At 45.4% G+C, this 25918-nt stretch overlaps 1 protein-coding gene across 1 annotated transcript in view; it reads right to left on the minus strand.

Moving 5' to 3' along the window:
- The window catches only part of FNDC1 (fibronectin type III domain containing 1), an 81390-nt gene that overhangs the window by 40835 nt on the left and 14637 nt on the right, over positions 1–25918 (minus strand). Inside the window, exons 2-7 of the mRNA XM_058668891.1 lie at positions 20834–21028; positions 18675–18761; positions 18220–18288; positions 8853–9059; positions 6727–6825; positions 4905–5016 (exon numbers count right to left, since the gene is read on the minus strand). Of these exons, the coding sequence (XP_058524874.1) occupies positions 4905–5016; positions 6727–6825; positions 8853–9059; positions 18220–18288; positions 18675–18761; positions 20834–21028 (769 nt within the window). The remainder of the gene's footprint in view (positions 1–4904; positions 5017–6726; positions 6826–8852; positions 9060–18219; positions 18289–18674; positions 18762–20833; positions 21029–25918) is intronic.

A 25918-nucleotide genomic window follows, 5' to 3' on the forward strand; every position in this document is an offset into this window, starting at 1 on the left:
AGCAGTAGGAAGTGCTTGATGTGGGGCTGACATGGTGGTGCAGTGTGTGAAGCTGCTGCTTGTAACACTGGCATCCCCTATGGGGAGTCATATCACGACTCCTTCAGTACTGAGCTAGCTCCCTGCTAAGTGCCTGGGAAGCTATGGAAGATGGCCCAAGTGCTTGAATCCCAGGCACTAACATGGAGACCCAGAAGAATCTCTTATTTATGCAATGAATCAGCAGAAAGATGGTGTCTCTCTTTTCTTTCTTTAAATCTGCCTTTCAAATAACTAAATCTTTAAAGAAAGTATTTAGTACCTGAAAAAAAAGTACTGTTGGCTATCTTTAATAAGTTGCAAGACTCCAGTTGAAAACATGGCGCACAATGAACACAAGACCTGAAATCTCAAGCCTTCTGTAGATGTCAGCAAGATGTTGGAGAGATTCAAGATGGCGGAATAGGGTAAGGACACGTTTAAATGGACGGAAAAACATTTAATCAGGATGAAGCAGAGAGGACACATTCCAGGAAATAGGAAAGGACAGAACAACAGTGGAGGGGTGCCTGGAGACTGACAGAACCAGGAAAGCAGTGGACACAATGGTGTGGTGTTGCAGTGACTGATACTCCAGCAGCATTCAGCTAACAGCAATCTGAACTCCACCAGCAGCCAGAACTCTAGCAACAACCAGGTGGGAAGGGACTTTCACTGGGACCACGGAGGTGAACCCAGACAAAGAACTGTCCGTCCTATGGTCTGTTTGATTTGACCACGAGCAGAGACAGAGCAGCAGATCCCAGACAGACAGTGCCAGAACAGGGTGGATTCCACAGCCCAGTCAGCCCCCTAGAGCTGAATTGGGTGCCATTTTGTGTAAGGAGGCAAAGGCAAGGGAAAGGACTGAGCATACGCTGAGCTGGGAGTGAACTCATTTCTGACTCAGTGAACTGCATCAACGTGGCATTCTACAGGTTCCACCCGGGGCAGGTCTAGGTAGCCCTCAGACCTGAGGGCCAGCAGATCAAGAACTCTAGTAGTGGTATGTCAGGCGCCATTTTGTACACTGTGGCAATAGCTTTAGGCCTGCAGAGGACAACAGTGAACTGTGCATGTGTTGAGCTGGGAGAGAACTCACTGAGTTCTGTGGATTGCACTGGTCCCGCAGGAAAATAATACTGACTGTAGCATCGTCAAAATAGGTCTGTCCGTGTGGCACCCAGACCTAACGTCCAACAGGTTTCCGACAAGATCAGCACCACCAACAACCTAGCTATATAGGACACCTGCTGTCTTTCTTATCCTGGGACCTATTTCAACTGGAAGTGGGAGTAAGGTTGTACAGACAGTGGTGCAGCTTCAGCACAGTATCACAGGAGGGGGAGATTGGTGAGCCAGGAGTTGGGGCTATGGAGTTCTTGGTGGAAATCTGACATAAGAACCCAGACCTGGAACGCGCTGGAGGTTGTGGCACAAGTGGCTGCAAGCAGAGCTGTGTATCAACTGTAATAAGTAAAATTGAATTATAGATCCGTGGGTGACAGAGCTTAGAAACCTGCCCCAAGGAGAAGACTCTGCTAACCAGAAGTACAATGATCAAGAGCAAAAGAAGAGACAAAGGCACAATGAATATTAGTAGAAACTCCACTGCAAAGGAGCAAAACCCTTTGCCAATCTCAGAGTTCACTGAGGAAGACATCGAGCAAATGCGGGACACAGGTTTCAGAAAACTCATTTCAAAGCTTCTTCAACAATGAGAAGCACATACAAGAGTTCAAAGAATTTAAGGAATATTTTATACAAGCAATAGCAGCAATAAAGCAAATGAAGGCTGATATATCAGAAATTAAAAACACAGTAGAGCAAATTAAAAGTATAGTGGAGAGTCTCCAAATTAGAATGAAGCAAACAGAAGGAAGAATCTCAGAATTGGAAGATATTTCCTGTCATCAGGGGGAAGCAAACAAATACCTGGAAGCAGAGCTGGATCAAGCCAAAGAAAGTATTGAAAGATAATATTAGAAGGCCAAATTTAAGAGTTATGGGAGTCCCAGAAGGTGCAGAAAGAGAAACTGGTTTTACAAATATATTTAATGACATAATAAAGGAAAATTTCCCTGATCTGGAGAAAGAATTGGAAAACAACATCCAGGAGGGGCACAGAACTCCCAACAGGCTTGATCAAAAGCGATCTTCACCACGACACATGATCATCAACCTCTCTTCAATAGAACATAAGGAAAAGATCCTTAAATGTGCATATGAAAAAAATCAACTGACATATAAAGGAATGCCAATTAAACTCACAGGAGATCTCTCACAGGAAACTCTACAGGCAAGAAGAAAATGGAGTGACATATTCCAGATTCTAAAAGCAAAAAATTGTCAGCCCAGCATAAAGTACCCAGCAAAACTTTCCTTTGTCTTTGAAAATCAGATAAAATTCTTCCACAGTCAAGAAAAGCTAAAAGAATTTGCCTCTTCCAAACCTGCCCTACAAATGATACTTCAAGATGTTCTCTTCACAGAGAAGAGGAATAGTGCCCACCAAAACCAAAGGCAAATGTGAAGAACATCCCATTAAAATGACAACAGAAGACCAAACCAATGAACAACCCATTGCTAAAATATCAGGACCAAAGTATCATTCATACATATTAACCCTGAATGTAAATGGCTTAAACTCAATCAAATGCCACAGATTAGTAGACTGAATTAAAGAACAAAACCCATCTGTTTACTGTCTAGAAGAGACACATTTCACCAACAAAAATCAGCGGAAGCTGTATCGCATGGGTTTTGTTGTTTTCTCTTAGTTTCATCTCTTCAAACCACTTTCTTCTGATTAAATTTTTCACTGACTCATAGATCATACTCTGCATAGATCATTTTCTGCAAGAAGGTTCTGGATTTTCATTTCTTCAACTACATGTTAGTTATTCAGTAGCATGTTATTTAACTTCATGGTGTTATTAATTTCTTTTTTCTTCCTGTTGTTGATTTTGCTTTGTGGCTTTTCATTTGAGGGGATGTATAGTAACTGCAATGCAGACTATCATACCTAGCAGCATGTAATTTGAATTCATGGCATTGTAAATTTCTATCTCTCTTCCTGTTGTTGATTTTGTATTATGACTTTTCATTTGAGGGGATGTACAGTAGCTGTGAAATGGAGACTAACATATCCATATGTGAGGATATAATATAGTATGCATTTCTACTTCCAGACAAAGATGGACTTATAATGAAACTGTTTACTATATCTTGACAATAGGATTCTGAACTCTGCCATTGTCCATGCCTGCAATGATGGACATATGACTGTGTATGAAAAATTATACTTGAGTAATGATATAGAGGCAGTAGGTGTGGGGGGTGGGAATTGGGGCTGGGATAAGGGAAATACCAGGAGCCTATGGAACTGTTTCATAAAATGATAATAATGATAATAATAATAATTTTTTAAAAAGAAAAAATAAACAAGACATTGGAAATCAAAGTTCAACCATAATCAGGAGTGAGTCATGTGGGGAAGGCCAGCTCGAGGTGGGGAGAATTCCTCTGAAGCTTCCAAGGTCTTTTGGAAGACACAGACGTTCTTTCCTTACTAGCAGAGGTTAAACCAAACCGTGGAGCTGTAAACAGATCATGGCATGTGCAGTCTCAGCATTCCATTTTGTTCATCCTAAGTTCACCCTTCTCCAGTGGCAGATGGGTTCGAAGATGAGGGTACTTCACTTTAAAAAGGAAGTTAAAAGATACATTATTTGGATTGGAAAAAGAGGAACTTTTTCTTCCATGAACTTTTTGAGAAGACCTCTTGTATTGATACACAACAAGGCCACCAAATCATCCTTTTGGCCAAATGAACTATTCAGTCATTGAACATATAAAGCTTCATGGCTGTATTCATTTACTACTAACCAGAAGTGGGGATCGCGGTAGTCTTTTAACTGAAATTTATATTAACCTCATAATTGGTTTTCATTCTGTTGCTATCACAAATGAATATAAGATCTTGGCTAGCAGAATGTCATTTTCTTTCTTTCTTTTTTTTTTTAAAGATTTATTCATTTTATTACAGCCAGATATACAGAGAGGAGGAGAGACAGAGAGGAAGATCTTCCATCCGATGATTCACTCCCCAAGTGAGCCACAACGGGCCGATGCGCGCCGATCCGATGCCGGGAACCTGGAACCTCTTCCGGGTCTCCCACACAGGTGCAGGGTCCCAATGCATTGGGCCGTCCTCGACTGCTTTCCCAGGCCACAAGCAGGGAGCTGGATGGGAAGTGGAGCTGCCGGGATTAGAACCGGCGCCCATATGGGATCCCGGGGCTTTCAAGGCGAGGACTTTAGCCGCTAGGTCACGCCGCCGGGCCCACAGAATGTCATTTTCTAAGAGAAAATAAGGCGCACTGTATTTCACATAGATGAGCTAAATTTGAAACAACTTGGGATTCAGCAGACGTCTCGTGAGGAGTTATGGTTCCTAAAAATCCAACCTTCCATGACCCCCCCCCCCGGGTGGCAGGAGTAGCTCAGCCTCCCCCAGGACAGGTACTATGCATGAACAGTATGTTAATGAGACAAAGTGAAGCACAAGTGGGCCAGGAGAGATGGAATCCAGGAAGTTTCAGACACAACACCAAATTCTCTGAGTCAGTAAGATGGTGAGATGAAAGGTCCCACTGAGTCTGTCTGTCTGTCTCTCTCTCTCTCTCTCTCTCTCTCTCTCACACACACACACACACACCTACTAGCATCTGGTGTGTAAGAATTGTCACAAAGCATCCTACAATTCAACTATAAAAGAAGCCAGAATTCACAGAATTCAGAAGATAAAAACCATTCAACACAGGTCTTTTCAGTGGAAACAGCACATCTCATACCCAAGGAAAGAAACAAGGTAAAGAAAGTACCTTGACGCCTTCTTCTGTTTTTCCAAAGCAGGATCCACCCAGGCCACAAGCACAGACTGGGATGACATCACTCGGACACTGATGTCTTTAGGGACGTCCAGTTCATCCTCTTCTGAAACGGCAACAGGAGGCACAGGTGATGCTGTCACTAGGTAAAGACTGTCTTACCCTATATAAGGTCTAAATCCCTTATGGTTAATGTGGATCAAATGAAATGAACGTGGAGTTAGTCGATTACCTGAACACAGTAGAACACAAATCTGCATGCTTGCTCTTTCACACACAGTCTGAGAATCAGGCAGTTCACTGCAAAGCCCCTCAACCCAAAGACACAGCAAGGCACAGAGAGGGCACTCTGTCTTGGTCGAAGACACGTCATAGCATCCCTAGTTCTCTCAGTGTTTGCTGTAGGTTTCAGGGAAGTGATAAGATTCTTAAAAACACTTATCCATTCAAGAGAGAAAGAGAATGTGAGAGCTCTCATCACTCCCCTGCAACAGCCAGACTGGGTCCAGGCTGAAGCCGGGAGCCCGGAAATCCATCCAGATTTCCAATGTGGGTGGCAGTGACCCACTGACTTGAGCTATTACCACCGCTTCCTACAGCTATATGATCAGGAACTGGACCCCGAAGCCAGAGCGTGAAGTGCACACACGTGCTCTGGAGTGAGACGTGGGTGTGCCAACCCTCCTCTCAACTGGGAGGCCGAACACCTGCACAATAATGAAATTTTTATGGGAAGAAAAAGCTCAGTATGCGTTTGCTTGAGCATCACAGCAAGACAAGAAAATGCTAGTTCCAACAGCTGTTAAGAAAAGCATGGGGATCCATGCTCTCACATTTTACAACGGATGACTTCCAGGTAGACTGGAACTTTCATTCAACTATAACACAGAATTCAGTCTGCCAATTTCTTACAGAGAAGTATTCCTGTGGACAATAGGCTACATCATCGTCACAGAGTTTATAGTCTTACTTGAATTTCTAACAATGCCTCACAAAATGGCTTTGAGTTCCTTGTTTTAGCTTTGGGTTCTTTTTTCTTTTTACTTCTCTGGGACTGTGTTTCGAAAAAATGTGAATTTTTGCCATGAGTAGGACAAGGTGGAAATATTTAGCACCTGCTAGACAAGTGACATCAAGTCTTTCTCAAGGCCAACGGTCAATGAGTAGTAACAGGGAAACATCATGTGATGGAACTTCTTTTACACAACGCAAAAAGAAAAAAAAAGCATAATAAAGCCCATTTTATAGGGTGGAATCATAAAGATGATCACATCGTAGCCTGCCTCCTTAAGGCACATGGGTCTAGAAGAGAGCCATAATTTGTTTTATATGAGTCCTATCTGTGAGTAGTTGTTGGGGGATGTCCCCCTAGCAGGAGGACTGTGAGCAGACTGCCAGCAAGCCACTATTCGCTTGTTCTCACGCTTCCTTACACTGTGCGATACCAATATGACCGGCATGACATCTGTGTGCACACGCTGCATCCCACCCTTCCACACGACTCTTCCTGCTCCTGCTTGGGTCAGGGCATTGCCAAAGGCAGTTCTTGGCAGGCCAGGCAGTGCCTTTGCCTGGAACGAGACTTGGCTGCTCTTGCCATGGCAAACCCAGTGCATGGTGAAGATGTTCCAAACAGTGCAATACAGCTCGACCCAGGATGGCTCCAGATCCTGCCTGTGCAAGACACACTCCCAGCCATGCTGTACCCATCTGCCCTGCTGCTCCCGTTGGCCTCCATGAAATTCACGCAATGCATCGCCAAGCAAGCATCTGTGCCATGTACAGATGGTCTGAGCCCACGCACCCTCAGACGCACCTGAGATCTTCTTTTTGGTGAGGGCAGCCCTGTAGACTGGCTGGCTCTGCCCCTGGGAGTTCATGGACTGCAGAGAGACCACGTACACTGACTCTGAGGCTGTGGGGAAAAGGGCAAGGATGAGACTGCGGCTGCACCATGTCCTGGTCCTGCTCCAGTTCTCCAGGAGCCTGCCCACTTCTGCAGGACAGCTAGGGATGAACCTAAGGACTGCAGGGAACTAAGCTCTGAAAGAACACTCACGTGAGAGACCGAGAATCTAAATTTTAACCAGCTATCCTGGAAAATGGGTCTTGGTCTCAAAGAGAAGTAGGCAATATTTGTTTCTTAAAAAAAATTCCAAAATAAAAGGAGGGCATCACTTTGCTGTTGTCGGCATCATGAAAAAGGTGAGAGGCAGAGATGCCCAGAAAAGGTTCCTGTTCTTTAGGAACTCTGTGACTCCTCAAACTGAAGTTCCTAGGCAAGGGCTCTAAAGATCTGTTGAGAGCAGGTGGAATTGCTCAAAGGTGTGCTTTACTTCTAGAATATTCCTCCATGATACATCGGACTCACCACCACCCATCTTCCTCTAAACTTGACATTTTTATTTAGAAAATAACTTGAAACAATTGGCTAAAATTAATATTCTTGAGGCCATTAGAATCACAGAGCCTGAGACCCAAGTGAGACCTTGGCCATCTCCCTATGAGACCTTATTTTACCAATCAGGACATAAAACCACAGCAACCAAGGGACTTGCCCAAGGCCACAGCCCTCAGGACTCACAATCCTACCCAGGTCCAAAGCCACCAGTGCCTAATTCCAGGCGGCAGGGACAACAGGGACTCCCTGTTGCAGCTCTCATCAGCACTATTTCTAGTGCATGTCATTATATTATTAGAAGATACCTCAGTAAGTTCACAGAGGGGACTCGAAGATCCCAAAGGGGGATCTAAAGCACAAAATCCCTTCCTTGGCAATTGGCACGTAGACCTTTATCTTCACAACATGGTGAGCTACACAGAGAGGCAGACCTAGGCTCAGGAGCTCCAAAATTCTACGTATCTACAGCATGCTAATGTGTAAGCTAATCATTCTGTATGGCCCACAAATGACATAACTATCCACATGGTCCTTTGCAGAGATGGGTGCCTCAGGTCTGCTGTAGGGAGAGCTGCTGGAGACCTGCCAGAGATGGCTAGGGAAGATGGCAGACTTCAGCTCTACCACCAGCTCTGCCCCATGTGTCAACCTGTGTGGCGACTGGAATAGTCACTCATATGCAGGCCCTTGTGCCTTATTCTGCCACAGAATTTAGAAATGCCCATTTCCCAGGTGTCTAATGGAGCAGAGGCACAGTGTCCCGGCATGCAGAGGTCTGTGGCCACTTCCCCAAGAACTCCAAACATACGTGTTCCTGCTCCCATGCCGCTGCTCCCTCCCCCAGGGGCCTGGACATGTCATCTCTCTCCTGTGACTCCCATGGCCAAGGCTGCTAGATGTTCTTCCAACATGGCCCTCTCTGTGGGCTGCTCTGACCACCAGGGCAACACTGTGCTGTCCAGGGGCATACTTACACTTATGTAAGACATGGTACATAAGTGTTTGGGAAGGGGCTCTGCCAACAGGACCCTGGGCCCAATCTCCTCCAGGGTCCTGGACATTGGGAGAACAGCCAGCAGTGCCATGTATTCAGGGGCAATGAGAGGCTCATACAGGATGAAGTAAGGTAACAGCCCCAGCAGGCCCAACCCAGCTCCATGGAGAATTCCCTTCATCCTGTCCCGTACTCCCAGGCTGGGGTAACCTTCTGGTTGGACCTCCTCCGCCTCCTCGCTGTAACCTCTGAGATCATTTATGGTATAAATCCAATGTGCAAACTCATTGTACCAGGAGGAGCCCAAAAGGTCCAGCCTCTCCATTGAGACCAGGGTTAGAACCCACTCCGGACTTCAGGTCCAATATTTGCTCAAATTCATGATGGAATCCAGGACAGAAATACAGAAGACAATTTTAAATACCTACAATGTCAGGGGAGTGAACATCACAGCTCAAACCAAATGTTCCATCGTGAAGGAGCTTCTAGATGTCGACATGTTTGCCAAGGTCATCCGGACACGGAGTACGACTGCTACCCAACTCACCGAGCTTTTTGATTTCATGACTCCGCTCATCTCTCGTCAGGGGCACATAGTTCATCTTTCGGCCACTCTCCCCATAGCCCAGAAGAAAGCCACGTGATCTGCGTGGACTTTTGGCTCCAGACAGGCGTGGCGCCTTCCATGCCACAGACAGCTTGTCATCTGACGACCGGACACGCACACGCAACGGCTTGTTGGGCACTTCCTTCTCTTGAAGAGGACACAACACCAGAAAGCATTATACAGTGAAACACTCCAAGCTGACCCCTGACATCTAGAAACGTTGGCAAGTCAGAGCCAGGACAAGGAGCTGCTGAGCTCACAAGGGCCATTTCTGAGGTCCAAGCCTTGGAGAAAAGACTTGCCTTCCCAGAGTTCATACCAACAACCTAATACAGAAACACACCATGTCGTTGAGTCTGCCAGCCAGAACACTTGTGTGTTTTACAGCATCCCTTCTCATCTGTTCTCTTTTTCCTCCTTCAGGCCAGGACTATATATTCTCTGGCAAGTTGCAAAAGGTCAGTGTAAAAATACAGCAGACACACATTGTGTGCTATTTTTAAGTGTCCCCTAGAAGGATTTCTTGGTATAATGTTGAAAAGATGGGCTTTCCTTACCCTTACAATGAACTCCTAGAAGCTAAATGCCAGCTGGTTTCTCTACAGCGTCTTGATCTTTCTGCCCTAAGTCTTGCCCTTTCAGATAAGCCCTGGTCATGGCATACCCTCCCTGCTGCCTTCTGCCTGCTGTTTCCTCCTTGCAAAATTAATCAGTTTTAAGAAATCCTCTTGTCCAACTGACTGACCTCTGCAAGGACTCTCACTGTAAACTTTCCCAATGCAATATGTTATGCTGCCCAATAAACGTTCACAATTTGCTTTGACATCAAGTAGAGAGCTGTTGTATTTTAGGACGAGGGTCTCCCCCATGTGAATACCACATTGCCCATTCCTGAACAGTGCACACATTCTAGTTCCCATCTGAGGACCCAGTTGGGCCAAAGGGTGTCTCTCTAATGATGTCAGCCGGTTGCTTCTCAAGCATTCTGCCTTCACAGCGCACATCAACACCATCACCACTGTGACTAATCCTATCTGACTGGAACACTTCAAGCTAAGCTAAAATCCCAACACTAAGACATAGAAGCAAAACCAAATATCACAAGTTAGGGTAAATTTCAATGACAGTAAATAAATAGCGACTGGAGATGGTTATTCTGAAACATCAGATGTCTGCTTCTAGTGTCTAAGTCTAAACAAGAGGAACTCCTTTTTGTAGATCAGCTATGGTTCCCAAATCAGTCACTAGGCACCCATCCCTAAGTGTTCCTAAGACAGTGCCATGCAACACTAAACAAATGCTTCCCCCAATGTACACAGTAGGAATGACATAAAAGCTGTATTGTTAATCTAGCAGTAAAGCCAACGAAAGGAAATCCACACACGAGTCTCACATGGGATAGCTAAAAACCAATCACTGAACAAAGAAAGTGCTCTTGACACTCAGGTCTGCTCCAGTCAGACAAATTGGAAAGAAACAGTGTCCTGGGGCCACCCTTGCTTAGGGGCCAGCCCAAGCACAGACAGAGTATGACTCAGCAACTCCTGACACTCAGCAGCCAAACACAAAAACAAAACACAACAGAGATAAGCAAAAGACTGTTGGGATTTCCTAAAGAGATGGAGTGCCTGAGGAGGAAGCAGTGAGGCTCCAAGGACAGGTGAACATGTTTACCACTTCAGATACTTAGCCATGGCTCTGTGCAGACCCATACCGGGCCCACCCGGTGTTGGCCACCCAGCCCTGTGGCAGGGAAGCAGCTGCCCACTCAGACTGTACAGTGTCCCACTACCTCAGGCTCCAGCCTGCCACCCAACCACACCACACAGGGACTCTGGATGGGCCAGGCCCAGCAGGCAGCTACCTGGAAGGAGACCCTGCCACCAGTTCATGGGAAAATGGCATTAAAGGGAACACACATTTTTCATGAACCTTCTGGGAATTCCTTATACTCCAGATAGAATTTTACATGTTGTTGTTTTTTTTTTTTTTCCATTTTATTTGAAAGACAGAGAGATAGGAACAGAGAACTTCATTCACGGGTTCATTCCCCGAAGGCCTGTCAACACACAGGGCCAAGCCAGGCCAAAGCAATGGCCTAAAACTCGATCTAGGACTCCCTAGTAGGTAGCAAGGGCTCAGGTACCTTGGCTGCCATATGCTATCTCCAAGGTATGTATTAACAGGAAACTGGAATAGAAAAATAGGCAATACGCCAACCTAGGCATCCCTACATGGGATGCAGGTTCCCAAGCAAAATGTCTGCCTCTAAAGAGAACTTGGCAGTTTGCAACAAGCTCTCAAGGCATTTGTTCTGGTTGTCCTTACAACAGCTGCAGGGTAAGTAAGAAAGACAGCATCACCACCATGAGAAAAATGAAGCTCACGAGGAGTTGCAGCTACTTAAGGCCCAGGACCATTGAGTGCCAAGCAAGGACCCAAATCCAACCATTCTGACCCCATACTCCAGTCTCTTTAAACTTGGCCCCCTTCATTTAAGCTTACCCCTCACCTGACACGCCAGCTCACCAGCCATAAAAGTGAAATAAGAGTTTGGGGCTAGTCTTGCTCCCTTGGCGTGGGAACATACAGTCTTGCCCAGGAGTCATTCAGTATACCAAGCCAGGTAGCAAATGGACAAGTGAAGGCATCTTGCAGATGCCATGACTGCCTGGCACTCACTGTCTCACTGAAAACCACAGAATGATGTCAGAACAGTATCCCTTCAAAGGCAGCCATCTCTCTCACATCCTTGGGTTTAGAAAAGCCAACCACATCATTTTTTTTCAAGTGTCTGAAAGTTTCCCATGTTTAGTATCCTGGTATCTATAGATACCCTGTGTGTCTTATATAGATCATCTGGTAATCCTTTTGTAAGCCAATGCACACAGCAATAAAGCTAGCCAGATAATTCCAATTCAATCCCATTCAACCAGCTAAGTACTTTCTCTGGGCCTGCATGCGATAGTGTCACCCAAGTCTTCCTAAAGTTCCTAACAAAAATCCGGAGGTCTTTCACCTGAAAAACAGCAAGTCCCTGCCTGTGGGGGCAATCACACGTCACATCCACCTCACTGAATGGGTTTCAGACTTGGCAGGACACCTGCCCCTGGCCCATCGCTCATCTCAGACCAAGAACAGGTCAAGTAGGGCTGCTTGATGACAAAAGACCCAAAACAAGTCATCACATCTACGCCACTGGCCAAACCATTCCTACCCAGGTTGGAGCAGACACTGCAAGGCCAGGCAAGATAAGGAGGCTGCCCTTGTGTCACCAGCCTTGCAAAACTCTGTTTATGCAGAAATGGCTCGGACTCAAAGTCTGCTAATATCCAAAATTCTACCTGATGCTGCACCCCCTTACAACTGCATGCTAGTTAAACGGTGGTTTTGAACTGGGACTCCACAGGCTCTGAAGTCAGTGTGTACTTACTGCCATGTGACATGTGAGTTCCATCTGCCCCTCTGTTTCCCCTCTATGCAGAAGAGAGCCACAGCACAGAGGGTGGTTTGTAAGGGAAACCAACTTTTGGTCCTGTAGCTGTGTGAGAGGCCATGACAAAAATGAAGTGCCTCCACTCAGATTCGCAACCCAAGTGGGCAGGCCCTTTCAGAATGTGAGCTGTGAGTCCCTGCCTTGAGGCCTCATACACAGACACCACGTGAGCTAATGAGAGGACTTATGATAAGAGGATTTTTCTCTTCAACTATGAAATGGTCTGTATCCGAAGGGCTTTACTCTGCTCTGAGCAGAAAGCCTTGCCTGTCATCTTTTTGGCCAGTCGCTAACAAGCATTCATCACTCCAAGTCCCTGGTGTGATGAATACTTGCTCGCTGCTCTTTGTTGGCCACTCTCTCCTAGCCCAGGTCTTGCCTGCCATGGCATCCCGTCTTGTTGAAGGCTGTGCAGTGGTACTCATCCACAACTCCTCTGCCATGTGTGGTTCCCACTGCAAAGACAGTCTTGGCCCTATCCCTGTGGCCTGAAAGAGCCAGCTTTTGGGCTCCTGGGCCTGCCAGTGCCCATCCATGGACACTGTCTTACAGGTGTGATGGTGTACACCACCTGGACTAAGTGGTGATGCTCAAAGCTTTGGGTGCATCAAGGGAGATTTCAGGCTTTCTGTGTGTACTTCTGATGAAATCAGCTTAAGGAAGAGGAGAGCAAGCACAAGAGGAAGAAAGAGGGTGGGAGTGAGCAGGGTAAATGTGCTGGAGACACAGAAGGTTAACTGAGGATGCCAGAGGTGGGGCAGGAAGCCTGCTTTGCTGCCTACAGTCTGAGATCAAAGCCCCTGACCCAAACAAGGCCCGGGCCCTGCAATGAGTGATCTGCCCCAGGGCATGTCAGACTCACCAGCCTGTACCTACCGCAGGCTCTTGCTTCTTGGGTGAGCTAGAACACATAGTCTTCAAGAAACACCTGTGAATGGATTTATAAAACTCTTCTCTATGCCCAGTGTCACAACACCAGCTCTAGAGTCTTTGATGTTGTGTTTTCTTCTCCAGTAAATCCCTAAAAATGTGGCCTCTTTACTAAAAGACCTGTTGGATGACCGGATAGCTCAGCTTTTTAACAATAACCAGGAGAAAGGAATCCGATTCCTTTATTTGAGAACAGCACCTGTCTGAGAACGACCAGCTATTATAACTTACTGGACCACAACTCTGCACAAAATACCTGCCATTTGTCCTCACAGTAACCCAATGCCTGCCTACACAAAGAAAGTGAGGTCCTAGGCCTCAGCGCAGTAGCCTAGTGGCTAAAGTTCTTGCCTTGTACACTCTGGGAACCCATATGGGCACTGGTTCATGTCCCAGTGGCCCTGCTTCCCATCCAGCTCCCTACTTGTGGCCTGAGAAAGCAGTTGAGAATAATCCAAAGTTTTGGGACCCTAAACCCACGTGGGAGACCCAGAAGAGGTTCCTGGCTTCAGATCGGCGAAGCTCTGGCCGTTGCAGCCACTTGGGGAGTGAATCAACAGATGGAAGATCTTCCTCTCTGTATATATGACTTTCCGATTAAAAATAAAATAATGTCTTAAAAAAAAAGAAAGGGAGACCCCAGGATGAGGGCAGCATAGAGAGCAAGCAACAGCAGCAAGCTTGGACCTGGAACTGGAAGCTGTCAGTCCATAGACTCTGCAGCCCACTTTTCTCTGCCCAGCCCCTGGGTTGAGAAGCTCACGATGATAACAGGGTTGATGTCACTAGCAACCACCTTACAACACAGGCATGATGACTTCTCTGGATGTAGGTCCACTGGCCTATATCTAGTGACTGTATCTAGTGAGGGACCTGATGGGCCGTACTGGGGACCCTGTGCAAGCTGTTCACAAGCAACCTCCTGCACACATGTCAGCAAGATTTTAAACCTGGCTAACCCCTGTGCCTTCAGCATCTATTCCTTGTGTGATGTCCTGACATGTCCAAGGGCACTTGCTGTGGTAAGTCCATGTGTTAAGGAGCCAAGTCTTTATCAGTCCCACCAAAGCTCCGGCCATATGACTCGTCCTGGAGGCAGTCAGCATGGTGTGTGGAGACTCGGAATAACCCACACATAGCCTCCCACCTGGGGAAAGCATCCCACTGACAACACCTGGAGCAGCACAAGGCTGGGACACAGCAGATCCTGTGTGTCTGTGGGCAACGGTGATGAAGCGCTGAAACAACACCCTGTGTGATTCACATGTGGCTTTAACCCACGTGGTCCTTTTGCCAAGAGTGGCACAGACACTGAGCAGCCTAAATAAATGAACATAATAAATGAACTGGCTCCTTCAGCAAAATTCTTGCCCCAGCTCTCTCTCCCATCTGCTTTCTCTATGTAATTGGGCTGCTTGTTTTTCAAGGAATCAGTGTTTATGCTTCATTGTGTCTCCCCTGAAGATCCATGCGTGAAAACCCTAACTCTTCCCGCCTCAGAATGTGCCTATGTCTGAACAGGGAGTCCAAGAAGTGATGATGTTTGAATGGGGCTGCAAGAGGTGCTCTACTCCAGGTTGACTGCTGTCCTGAATTCAAAGACACCACGGACACTCACACACAGAGGATGCACCTCACGAGGGTGCTCAAGAAGGCACCACTGGCCAGCCAAGCAGAAAGGACTGAAGGCAAACCAGCCCTGCTAACGCCTTGATCTTGGATTTAGAGCTTTCAGGACCACAAGAACTATATTTGTGCTATTTTAGGCACCAAGCAGCCTGTAGTTCGGGCCACTCCAACAAGCTAATAGAGTCTGTGCATTTTTGCAGATGCTTTTATTTTATTTGAATGTGAAAGTTAGAAAACCAGAGAGATCTTCCATCTACTGGTTCACTCCCTAAATGGCCACGACGGTCAGGACTGGGCCAGGCCAAAGCCAAGAGCCTGGAACGCCATCCCGTCTCCCATGTGGATGCAGAGCCCAAGCACTTGGACCATCCAGCGGCTTTCCCAGGCGCTTTAGCAGGGAGCTGGACTGGAAGTGGAAGGGCCGCAGCCCAAACTGGAACATATGGGATGTCAGTGTTGGAGTAGCGTAACCTGACACACCACAATGCCACCCCTGTGCATTTTTTGCTTCCTTGATTATTGTTTTTTCACATCAAAATACGAGTTTTGATGAGTCTCTGTTCATCATTCTAAATCTGAGACCTGCCCCTGGGAAACCTGAAGTATTTAATTAAATGACTAAAGTTCGATCATTAGATAAACAAAGTCCAGACAGGTCTGAGGATAGCTTTTCCTCTGGTTCTAAACAAAATCCCAAAAGCACATGTGATGAAATCAAAGCCCTCAAGCAAACCCTTCTAGAGCTCCCCACAAGGTGCCCATGCTCCACCGCGTTTGTGAGGAACATGCTCCTTCAAATAAAAATATGTGGGATTCTAAAGATTCCATGTGCTTGACAAAATTATTACGTATTAAACCACTTCTTACAACAACTGCACAGAATGCAAGAGTACCTCAGAGAGCTTACAGGAAATGAATGCTACAAAAATAATATCCAGGGGTTTCAACTTTTTTTTTTGGCTCCAAAATAAACCCATCTTTCTTCCAATTTTTCATGAACTACAGTACATTTGCATTCTCCAAGTTTATAAATGGTACAGATACATTGGTCACTCAATAACATATTTTCTCATAAATGATTCCCATCTCTTTCACTGACAATGAAACAGGATTTTGTTTTTTCCTGGAGGCTTTAACCAAGTCTATGTAATTGGAGTTTTCATGAGGTTTGGTGTGTTTCACAGCATACAAGTGATTTCTGCAAAAAACTTCTGCAGCCCCTTTGTTGTTAATAACACATGACAAATGGAGCATGAGATGCTACAGTTGAGCAGTTAGACTGCCGGACGTACAGGGGCTCCGGTAGAGTGAGGTTCCGTAATTTCAACATCACACAGTAACAGGTGCAGCTTTGGCTGAGGGACCCCGCCCCTGGGGTGTCTGTAACACCTGGCTCCTGAAAAAGGCTTCTCCCACACATTTCTGGTAAAGAAAACATAAGTAAAGTACTAACTTGTTTTAAAACTAAGGTTGCTCAGGAAACTATCAGGATGATTATAGAAATAAAATGGACATTTAAAGTATAGCATATAAGATTTACCATATGCATACATGCATGAGTAGAAGGCTCATGTATGTTTGCTTATATCCATGTCTTCAAACAGCCCTTGAATAAACATCCTTTCTTATTTTGAGCATTTCCTAAGAGTACAGTAGCCCCTATTACCCTATAACCCTTGCTGAGTATTCATTGCTGACAATCAACCATGATCAAAAAATATTAAATGAAAAGTTCTAGAAATAAGCAATTGGTAAGTTTTACATTGTTGCATTTTCTGAATACTGTGATGAAATCTCACATTGCCCTGCTCAGTCACACCCACATGAGTCTGTTCCTCATAACCATGGCATATTGCACTACCCAGTTCATTACTTAGGAACCATTTCCACAAACATTGATTGACTGCCACATTGTCCCTGTGCTTTGGTCCAAGTGCCTCCACTGCTTCTCAACAGGTAGGCACTGAATCGTGAGCAGGCAGAGTGAATGCAACTCACCCAGCTCTTCTGAGACACAGAGAAAGACCACCAGCACAGAACTTCCACAGTACTTTGTTCTAGCTGTTCCCTTGTTGTTAATCTCTTACTATGCCTCATTTATAGACATTATCCCACATATGTAAACACAGAAAAAATATTACACACACACATATACGTATATGTGCGAGTATATGCCCACACAATCTGTACTAGCTTCATGCACTCCATGGCAGACAAGGCGGGGTGTTTGCATCGTCAATGCTTTCCAAGGATTGACCCTCACCTACCACTCTCACTTGACAGCATGACTGCTAAATCTATGTCCAGCTCTTACTTCCTTCTTCCAACTTCCGTTCCTCATTTCCACCCACCTACAGACATGCCCACTCTAATTCCCCATGGTTACCTCAAGTCCAATGTACTTCAACAAGAACTTATCACTGCTCCCAGAAATTCAGAATTCTTTATTCGTGGTTTTGTTCTACACTCTTATCAAGTGAAAAGAAAACCATCTCCACCCATCCCAATCTCTTGGAAGCAGACGATGGTCCTTGGTTTCAACATACTCACCTTCCTCTCTGTAAGAACACCAGGATGACATGGTTAAACACCTAGCACAAGAAAACAAAACAGCTCCTCGCCCTCTCACTTCAGGCATATTACCCAACTACGCTCTGAAATAGTTGCATTCATTTTGCATTATTGTTTCCACCATTAGTTAAATATATTCAAGAAATACACAAGAACTGTCAATGCTTCTCTCAATGAAAAGAACAATATGACCAGACAACATCAACATCCAAATGGCAAAACGCACAGATACACAAATATGGATCAGAGATGGGAGCCAGGTTGTCTAACATATCATAAAATATCCCAAAGTTATAAGAAAACAGAGCAACACTTGGTACAACCTCTCAGCCAATAGACTTCCCTGTTTTGTGGGTCCCATTCATTTATGCCATTCTCAGTGAAAGAGGTATACATACCCTCCTCAGGCCATTACTGCCATCTCTACCACCATATTTGCCTGTGAACAGGGCAAGTGTCCCCGGCTATAGACGCATGAGAGCACAAAAGGACGACAAGCAACAATGAGCAGCACCACACAGTGCGGCTCATCAGGTGCGGAACACACTGGCCAAGCCTGGGTGGCAGCGTGTGGGTTAGTCGAGCCATGACAGAGTGAAGGTTGTGAGCAGATGTGGGTGACAGAAGCACACCCGCTGGCAAGGTGCTGCTTCAGTGGCAACACGAATGCACACGTGGTACCTGTGACGGTTTCATTAAGTGGTCCTGGACCCTTAATGGGAAAAGCATCAATCTTGATCCATTCACCTCCTAAATGAGGGAAAGGCAACTTGGTCGTTAGAAATGAGCATGTTCAGATTTTCTGTTTCAACGCATCCCCAACACTTGGATGACCTCTTCGACAGCCTGCCCAAGCATCCACGTGGATCACATCAGTGACTCCACGCCTAAGCTTTACTAGGGACAATATGTATGTTTGGCCTTTTGGACATTTTCAAAATATATTCAGGCAAAAAGCTAACGGCAACATTAAAGCAACTTTAAAAGTAGGGACAAGTTTCTCCTACTTATCAGTCTTTCGGCTTGCTGCAGATGACTAAAGTTCCGCGTTCAGGAACCCTTTAGCGATTCACAGTCTAGATTGATGAAGTGAGGAGGGGAGCGCCTCTCCTAACGCAATGCTAGGTCAGACTTACCAGGCGCGCTCTCAGCTCTGTAAACAGGACGGCTCACTCCACTGGGGTTTTCTGCAGTAACCAGCACAAAGTATACTACCCCCGGCTCTGAAACACACGGGTCGTATCAAACCACTGTCGCACATCTCCAAGAACGACACAGTTTGATTCACTAAGCATCTCCCTTACACTATTTAAAATCAGATGTTAAAACTGTACTTCTCATACAAGTGAATCACAACTGACTAAAGACACAGCCTTTAATTAGGACAATGCACGTGGCATGTGTAATAAACCTGGGCTCCTAAACAAGAACGCAAAAGAGTTTTTCAGACTTTTTGTGTGGATTTTAGTACAGGGAATCAGAATGCCTTGGCAACAAAATATTTGAACATACAGTAACTCCCCTCTGATGCTCCAAAAGGAATGTGCCAATAAATTAAGAAGCATCAGTGTTAACTCGTAAAGTTTTGCAAATCGAAAGTCTTCATGGCAAGGCATGGAGCTTCAGGAAACTTTCTTTTTCACAATAAAAAGTTTCCTTCCTCATGTCTGCTCATTGCTTTTGAACATTTCAATGAAAAGTCAGAAAGAATAACTATGTGGATATGTTCATGTTGACATTTGTGTTTCACTCTTTAACCGCTAGATGCGATCAAGGTAAATTGACAGAGAAATCTTTAAGTTCTTGAATTTTTTTTTTTTTTTTTTGCTAGACTATAAAAGGAAACTAAATTGCAGTGTACAACCCTGAACTTGCAGTTTAAGGAGCAGAATTCTAGGAGCACCTGTTTCCTCACAATGAATTGTCATCTTGTGACAGGTCAGTGAGGGTGCCTGCTCCTGAGACAGACAGAAGTCTGTGGGCATTCAGGACAGGAAGGGATGCAGAGGTCACTGTTGGCTCCGTCAAAGGCAGCCTTGGTGACTACATTCCTCAGGAAGGATTATGCCTTTAACACGACTTCATTCAGGAACAGAGCCTCAGCTACAGCACGCTCGGCTCCAGCCCTGGCTTATCTGACTGGCTCCGGCAGGGCCTAAGGACGGTGGGGTTTACCCAGAGCCACTGGGCCAGGTGGGAAATGCTCTCTGTTCATACAGCACCAAACAGAAGGCAGAAATTGGGCTTCTCTGGGCACCTGCCCTCTTCACAGTGAGCTGCTTTGTATTTCAAAGAAATTGAGTCGCATGTCTGACTTCCACATGGCTAATTCATCAGAAAGCTTCGGGAAGACACCATTTGTTTTCCAGTGAGCTCTGTGTGGCCCTTATTTCACATGTTTTTCTTGCCTGTGGCAATTACCACAACCCAAGGTTTGAGCAAACAAACTTGAGCTGCTCATTCCTTCTTTCTGACGATGATGTGGAAGACATCCAGGGAAAGGCACGTGTAGCTGAAGCCAGGGGGAAGGGAATCTATTCTCGTTAATCTTTCTTTCATATACTTTCTACTCCATCACCCAGAAGGCATAAACTAAAATGCAGGCACTGGGGAGGGGGCATTATGGGACTCCATGGCCAGGAGACCCTCCTGAGGAGCCCCGAATCAAGATGATCTGGTCTCCCACATGTTCACTTTTGCTACTGCCTCAGGGTCCAGCTTAAGGTGGGACCATGATGTGTTGGGAGAATCAGTGGAGTTAGAGGTTACTGAAGTCCAACAGTGGACTCCAGAGGAAGAGACCTAAGATCAAGCTCCCTGCCATTGGCCCTTACAGGGCAAGCATATGGAAGCAAGACTAGAAATCTCCCAGAATTAAACTAAAATAGAATTTAAATGGGAAACATGTGGCATCTTCAACAGGTGTGGCTAAATATGATCTACAACACACTCCTTTACAGGAACATATTATTTGACTAATCTTCCTAATTAGAAAATGGCTCATAAATGAAAAATGTCTAGGTGGAGCCACCAAACTGTCCAGTGGTCACCTTTCTGTGAGACAAAAGGGATCAGTTTCTGAAAGCACACTCAGAAACCCAAGATGTTTGAGGAACACTCAAGCTCTAGGGCACCAGCGGGGAAGCCCAGGGGTCAGGATGAAGCCAAGAGGCAAGAGGCTGTTAGAGGCTCCGGAGTGGGTTGCCTGTTCCCAGAGGACCTCAGGTACCCAGAGCCCCACCGCATCACCAACAGTCACCCTAATAGTGTGAGAGCCACTGCGCAGGTCACTTACCCACATCCTCAATAAGGAAGGAGGATGTCTCCGCATTCACCTTGATGTACTTAAGACTTTTCAGTGACTTCCCATAGGCAATGTTGTAATGCTCCACGGGTCTACTGGCAGCATCTTTGGGTGGGTCCCACATGACTTTCAGGCCCATCTTAGTGGACAGCAGTTTCACATGCCTTGGCTTCAGTGGGTGATGAACTATACAAACAGGGCAACTATCAACTCAACAGCAACGGCACACTGGGAAAATGAACTATTTAAATGTTCTTGGATAGTATTAGCAAAGAAACAAAAAAGCAAATGACATTTCATTTCTATGAGCCTACAGAGCTTGAGTATAGTCAGGTTTGTGCTTTGACACAGTGTGATGGCAAAACAAATAGACCAAACCCACAAGCTTGTATGTGCTTTGGACCACTGTGGGTGGTAAATTTAAACCAAAAGTGAAGCAAATCAAAGTAAACTCAAGGCTTTCGATGCCTTGATTATGCGGTCCTGCCAGAGTAAGAATAACAAATTAGTAATTTGACATGGTCTCCAGAGGCATTCTTGTATGAAATAGGTTGCTAGTATTGGGCATTATAAAACTGAGCAACCTTTAGAACATCTCTGGAACAGTAACATAAAATTACCAGGATTATGAAGAACATGCTTTGTGTTTAAATGGAGATGACCCAAGCATACCTTGCCACACAGAAAACAAACCAAAACCATCATCACCTTAAAAAGGAAGTAAGACTTGGGTTTTGTCTGTATATATCTTATTTAAATGCTTCCATGTTCTATCCCAGAAGAAAAACATGTTAGGAAACACCATTATATTTTCATCTTATTAAAATGTTCTAGAAATGTTTATTCTTGATTTTTAAAATTATCCAAAAAAAGACAAAAACATTTCATCAAACAAAACCCATCAGTTCACTATTTAAATGGTATCATAATACAATATAATAAAAATATACTAAATATCCATGCAACAGTCAAACAAAATCTGGTTAATCTTGGATCTGAAACTGACTATTCAACAAGGCAAAGCCTCTCCATACAGAAAAACAATCCATAAGTGAATAAACAAATAAAAACCCTTTAAACATACTAACATTAAGAAACATGCAAACATGCATGTGGAACCCCAGTCTCAAAAAAGATAATGTTTCACGGTTAAACATCCATTGATTGGTATGCAATTTAAATGCTGAGTGGAAATCCATATCCAATAAGCAGACGATTCTATCCTATCTCTTTCATTCCTCCCAAAACTTCCTATGGCCACAGCAATTAGCAAGGGAGAGAGAGAAAGTCAAGGGATAAACCAAGAGTGGAGTGGGGGAGTTCCACAGCATGGGCAAAGGACACCCCTCTGGGCCAAGATGCACAAAGTATCCTCCACCAAAATCCAGAGGTGCAAAAGTCACAGCTTGGCCACTTGTAGTAGCTCTCTGGGAAGTGACCCCAGTTTGGGTTGTATTGGCTAGAAAAATAACCTCCCAATTCCTCTCTGGGCATATGAAACAAGAGCAATATTGACTTTCTTCTGTAACTTTCATGTATCTGCCCTTACATACAGGAAATCTCAGCAGGAAACAAACCCTGGAATCCAAGATCCCACACTGAAAGTGTAGAAGCAAAGCAAACTACCCGAAACCCCAAAGTGGTGGAGCCCTCCCAAGCAACAGATGATGTGTGAATAACAAACGCTGTTCTTACAGTTCAGTTCCAAACTCCCTTGAGAAGAGCCCACTCTTGAACAAACACTCTGAAGTGCAAGACTCATGAGGCAGAGTCAGCACACAGGAAGGGGAGTGAAGGAGGACAGGCTGTGGGGGCACTCACCGAGCTTCCCTGCCATGCCTTGCACGTAGGCTTGAACCTCACGCCCATGAGAATCCTGCTCAGATTAAGGGAAGCCACTTAGCCATGGCGGGAGCCCCAGGACAATGAACAAAGCTGAGAAGAGCCAGGCAAACCTACCTGGGGTTCCCAATTTCTGAGGAGTGCCAGTACAGTCAGTGTTCCCAGGGGTGCCCATGCATTAGTTTGCCTGTTCCGCTCTTAGCACTGACCAAGGCAGCATTAATTGCGTCTCGACTCTATCACTACCTGTGTCAACATGTGTATGTGAAGGGGAAACGGGACATGGTGGGCAGCTACTGTAGGACATCATAAAATGGAGCAGTGAGCAGGGTGGGCTCTATTACAGTGCCTGTTTGAGGCACTAAAAAGTGCATTGCAAGTGATTCTTAACATGTATCCTGGCAACTAGCACTTCCTCCCAACTACTGATGGGCGAAACAAGGCCTGGAACAAACAGGCTAGAGCAACTTGCCCAGAGTCATGGACCTACATCAGGGATGATGTCAAATGCCAGTATGGCCCTGCCTGACAGCCAAACCTGGAATCACACGGACTTGGAATCCGTCCCTTCAAAGTGCCCAAGCCATCTCTACTTTGTGAATTTAGAGATCCATGATTGTCCTAGAACAAGTTGTGAGATTTACCTGGCTGTGCTCCCCCTTCCTGTACTCCCTGCCCGCATTTGCCCACCAGCTTCCTCTTGGGGCGAGGGGGTACTCTTATTTCAATCACTCTGTGCTAAGTCACTGACATTCCTACAACAAAAACCAAGGATGGACCTTCTGGTACTGGCATTTTAGGTGTTAGAGAACCATCTTACCTTACAGCTACTTTTGAACATAAGGGTCTTTTGGAGACCCAGAAGTCAGACCCTAAGACCATAGAACACATCTTACAAGATCAGTTCCATACCTTAGCACCTTTCCATAACTCATACAATTGAACCTGATTCAGAATCGAGGACATTTTTCCAGGAACCAAGGAGCAAAATGACATTTTGCTGATATTTCAGATGTCCAGCAAATGCCACTTCTCCCATGAGAGATCTGCTGGCTGGCTTGGAAATGGAAAATAACAGCATAGTGAGCCGTTGGACTTCTGACTTTGGTCTGGTCCCAAACTCCAGGTCTTATGCCAGAAGGCCCTGAGAACCCAGTGCGACTCATGGACCAGCACGTGAAATTGGACCTCTCAAAGATGGGCATCGAGACACCAGAGAGCGGGCACGGGGCACTAATCAGCAACACTGACAACAGAGTCCCAAGTGAAGCTCAGATTTGAGAATGTTCAGAATGAACATTGTCTAACTGCTCAGATCTTGGTTCTGACCTCAGACCCCTCCTAGGCAGGTGGGATGCTCAGGGCCTCCCGAAGTACACAGGCAGATTCACAAGAGACAACAAGAAGTTTCCTTCTCGAAGGACTCTAACAAGGGCTGCTCCACAGAACTAAGGGAAAGCAAGTTCAGGATCTGTTAATTATTGCCACAGCCCATTAGTTACAATGATCTAGTCCTTATTATTCTCTCATTAGTGCCACACGTGACACACGCTGGCATTTATTCCTATGTGAAGATGCTGAACACCCCTTCTCACCACCCTAGAGTCACATTGATACCTTTGTTACATGTTCATCAACTTCATTTGGATGAATGTTTACTATTTTTTTTCTTTTTTCCCATTTTTCTCCCCATGGTGGACTGTACTCAAGGGGATGTATAATGGAAGTGTAGCCGAAATTAATGTTCAACAGAGAGAAATTAATATGTATGAACAGAGAGAAGCATTTCCTCAGGCATGCACTACAAGGATGGGTTCACAGAAAAATGGGTGGTAATCTCCTACATTATTGGGAGACTCCTCAGTGGCAGCATGAAGAACTTGTGAAAATTCGTGAAAGACATCCATTGTAAGACTGGAGGGGAGAGCAGTGGGGGATACGGGGAATTAGGAAGGAAGACCCCAGTGTCTATTATACGGTGTCATAAAACAATTTTAAAAAAATGAACCAATGGCACAAATAGTACAATAACAAGAGGTGGCAGAGAAATCATGATTGGAAAAATGTGATTCAAAATAATGGAATCTCCCTGGATGCTAAATGTAACTTTGCTGGCTTTTGTTCCAATTTTTTGAAGACTGGTTTATTTATTGAAGGGTGGGGTTATAGAGAGAATGGGGGGAGACACAAACAGAAAGAGATCATTCATCTTTCACTCCCCAAATGGCTACAAAGACCAGGGCTGGGCCAGTCCAAAGCCAGGAGCAAATTTCCCTGACTTTAATCGATGGGACAACAAAAGAGCTTCCTGAGAGGATCTGAGTTCAATACCAAATTGAGAAAACAGATAAAGCTATCAGAAATAAAAATATGAGATTCATTCCTGGGAAAGTTGAATAGGAGAGTATGGTTATAACGTGTGACCATGATGATACTTCCTGCTTCCCATCTCTGCTCTCCAGTTGTGGCCCATGGGATGGACCCGGGGGAGTACTGTGGCCGCCACTTGCCAAGGGAGATATGGGAGCAAAACGGTAACAGACTGGGCCCCAACCAGTGAGTTTCCACTGGAAAACCAGAATGGAGCCAAATGCAGCTTCCCAGGGAAGGGAGTAGACACACTCTTGTGGCTTCCTATCCATTAACATCACCAATAGAGTGTAGGCCAACAGGGCCTGGCCTCTTGCCATGCACACAAGGAGTGGAGGAGGCATAGAACAGAAGAGAAGCCAGAAGTGTCACCCAGAAGTGGCTCCTTGACAAAAATGCCACAAAAATGAACGTCCTTTGACATCCCCGGTTGGTTGTCCCTGCCCCATCCCTGTCAGACACAGCGATCAACCTGTGATCAGGCTCACCTTCAGGAGACACCATGCCCTCAACATGCTAGCTCACACTGTCCTAAAATGTCTGCCAGAAGTTTATCAAGCAGTAACACAACAGCCTGAAAATATCTTGACAATAAACAGCAGCAACATAAACACGCCCAAGTTTCTATATAAATCCCTCTCATCACGAAGCACAGAGAACAGCTGAGGTCCGACAGTAAAGCTGCTTCTTGTTACAGCTTAAAATCAAGAGAAGTGAAAGCCCCGCTCTCTGTTCCCTCTGCTGCTTGTTCTGGCCGCCTCACACAGAGCAGATGGATTCACAATGCCCAGCGGGGGGCGGGGTTCCACTGCAGCCTGTGCAGTGGGCATCCATGCTTCAGTATTTGCTAAAGGAAGAAAACAT

This window comes from Ochotona princeps, chromosome 1 (genome assembly GCF_030435755.1).
Source record: "Ochotona princeps isolate mOchPri1 chromosome 1, mOchPri1.hap1, whole genome shotgun sequence".
In the NCBI taxonomy this organism is placed as follows: Eukaryota; Metazoa; Chordata; class Mammalia; order Lagomorpha; family Ochotonidae; genus Ochotona; species Ochotona princeps.